The sequence below is a fragment of the Lipotes vexillifer genome, unplaced genomic scaffold (genome assembly GCF_000442215.2).
Source record: "Lipotes vexillifer unplaced genomic scaffold, Lipotes_vexillifer_v1.1 scaffold1701, whole genome shotgun sequence".
In the NCBI taxonomy this organism is placed as follows: domain Eukaryota; kingdom Metazoa; phylum Chordata; class Mammalia; order Artiodactyla; family Lipotidae; genus Lipotes; species Lipotes vexillifer.
This window is the reverse complement of record NW_006794217.1, coordinates 764,648-766,207: the sequence shown is the minus strand read 5'-3', so window position 1 is coordinate 766,207 and position 1,560 is coordinate 764,648. Positions and strand designations below refer to the sequence as shown.

Below are 1,560 nucleotides of genomic sequence, written 5' to 3'. Positions count from 1 at the left end.
CCCCCCGGCTTCTCACAGCTTGTGCTCTAAGCAGCCCGCCTGCCCGGCGCTGAACGTCCGGCCTGAGGACCGGTAGCGCTGGGCTCAGCGGCCCTGCACACCTGTCTTCGGCTCTCTGGAGACTGAGTCAAAGCCCAGATTTGGGGGGTTCCCGTGAAGGGAAATCTGGGTGCTTTTCCCCCCGGAAGGGCCTGGGAAGCCGAACTCGGGGCCGGGGGGAGAGCTCCAGCAGGCCCTCCCTGCCCTCCCCACTCAGAAAGCCTGCTTTCTGAAGGAAGGTTCCACGCCAGGGCACCAACACAGCCTTCTCAAACCAGTTGTGCTTGGCCTGGACCAGGGAGGGGTCCGGCAGCCAGGGAAGCAAGAGGCCAGCTCGCAGGCCGTGCGGAGAAGAGGCCAGGGCCCGTCCTGCATCCTGCCGCCTCTCTGCAGGCCTCCTCCTGGGAGCCCCGCGGTTCTCCAGGGTGGCAGCAGCCCTAGACCCTGGCTCCAGCACCACACACACAGTCAGATCCCGCTGAGCCCCAGGCACACGACCCTTCTCAAAAGATCGCGATAATTCGAATTCTTTGTTCCGGCCGTGTAGAGACCGGCACAATAGCAGGCCCGCCTGGTCACCGGCACCCTCTTTTGGTGCCGAGGTGCGTGAGCTTGGTAACCTCACCAAGACTGTCTCTGCCCTTTCATCCTTTCGTGCTTTTTAAATACTTCTTCTTTTGGTGTAAATTCCAGGCTGCCTTGTCACCCAGAATTTCTCATTATCATATTAGAGGAGAAACGAAGAGGTCTTGACTTCACTGAACGACACTTAGAACAAATTGGATGAGAGGATTTACAAACAGAAGAGGTCATGCGGGGAGGCGCAAACACAGGAGAGAGCACCTTTTAGACACAGCTACTGGCGCTAAGCAGGTGCCTTCCCAGCCTTAGCCTCCAAGCCCGGCGCCCACAGCTGTGGCCCACACCCCGCTGACCACCACACCGACCCGGAAAACGATGTCTGTACTTTAGGGAAACATCTAATTATGCACGATTCATCTTGAATTTTAGATCCACCAAACCGACACTGTAGTTTTAAAAAGAACACCGCCGGCAGTCTCGGAATAAAATCGAATTACGGGAGGGAAAAAAAAAGATATAACCGATGGTGTTAAGGATCCAGACACCCTTTCCCCCCACAATGTGTTAATTGTTCGTGTCTGCCTCCCCTTCCTCAGCTGACCCCTTCTGCAAAGCTCTGAATAAATACATGTTTTCACGTGAATATTTTAGAGGCGAAAGTAAACAGACGCGCTAGCTGCAGGCTGGTGTGCGGAGGAGCCCCCAGCTGGGGCCCGGAGTCGCGGGGTCTGCCTTCTCCCGGTCTCCTCCAGTCCGAGCCGGGCCGGTTCCTTCTGGCCGCTTCGCCCGCCCCAGCGCCTCGATTCTCGCCGTCGCCCCGACCCACCACACAGCTCCCCGGTTCGGACGCAGCAGCCGTTCTCCGGCCCCTCCCGGGCAGCCTCGGCTCCCTCCGGGATGCCCGCCTCCCTCTCCGCGGGGCGCCGAGCCCCGGACCCC

At 59.2% G+C, this 1,560-nt stretch overlaps 1 protein-coding gene across 1 annotated transcript in view; it reads right to left on the bottom strand.

The window, feature by feature from the left end:
• The window catches only part of UNCX (UNC homeobox), a 3,869-nt gene that overhangs the window by 1,458 nt on the left and 851 nt on the right, over nucleotides 1–1,560 (bottom strand). The window contains 3 exon segments of the mRNA XM_007467086.1: nucleotides 1,291–1,430; nucleotides 1,433–1,512; nucleotides 1,515–1,560. The exon segment at nucleotides 1,515–1,560 is cut by the window's right edge and continues 126 nt beyond it. Coding sequence (XP_007467148.1) covers nucleotides 1,291–1,430; nucleotides 1,433–1,512; nucleotides 1,515–1,560 — 266 coding nt within the window.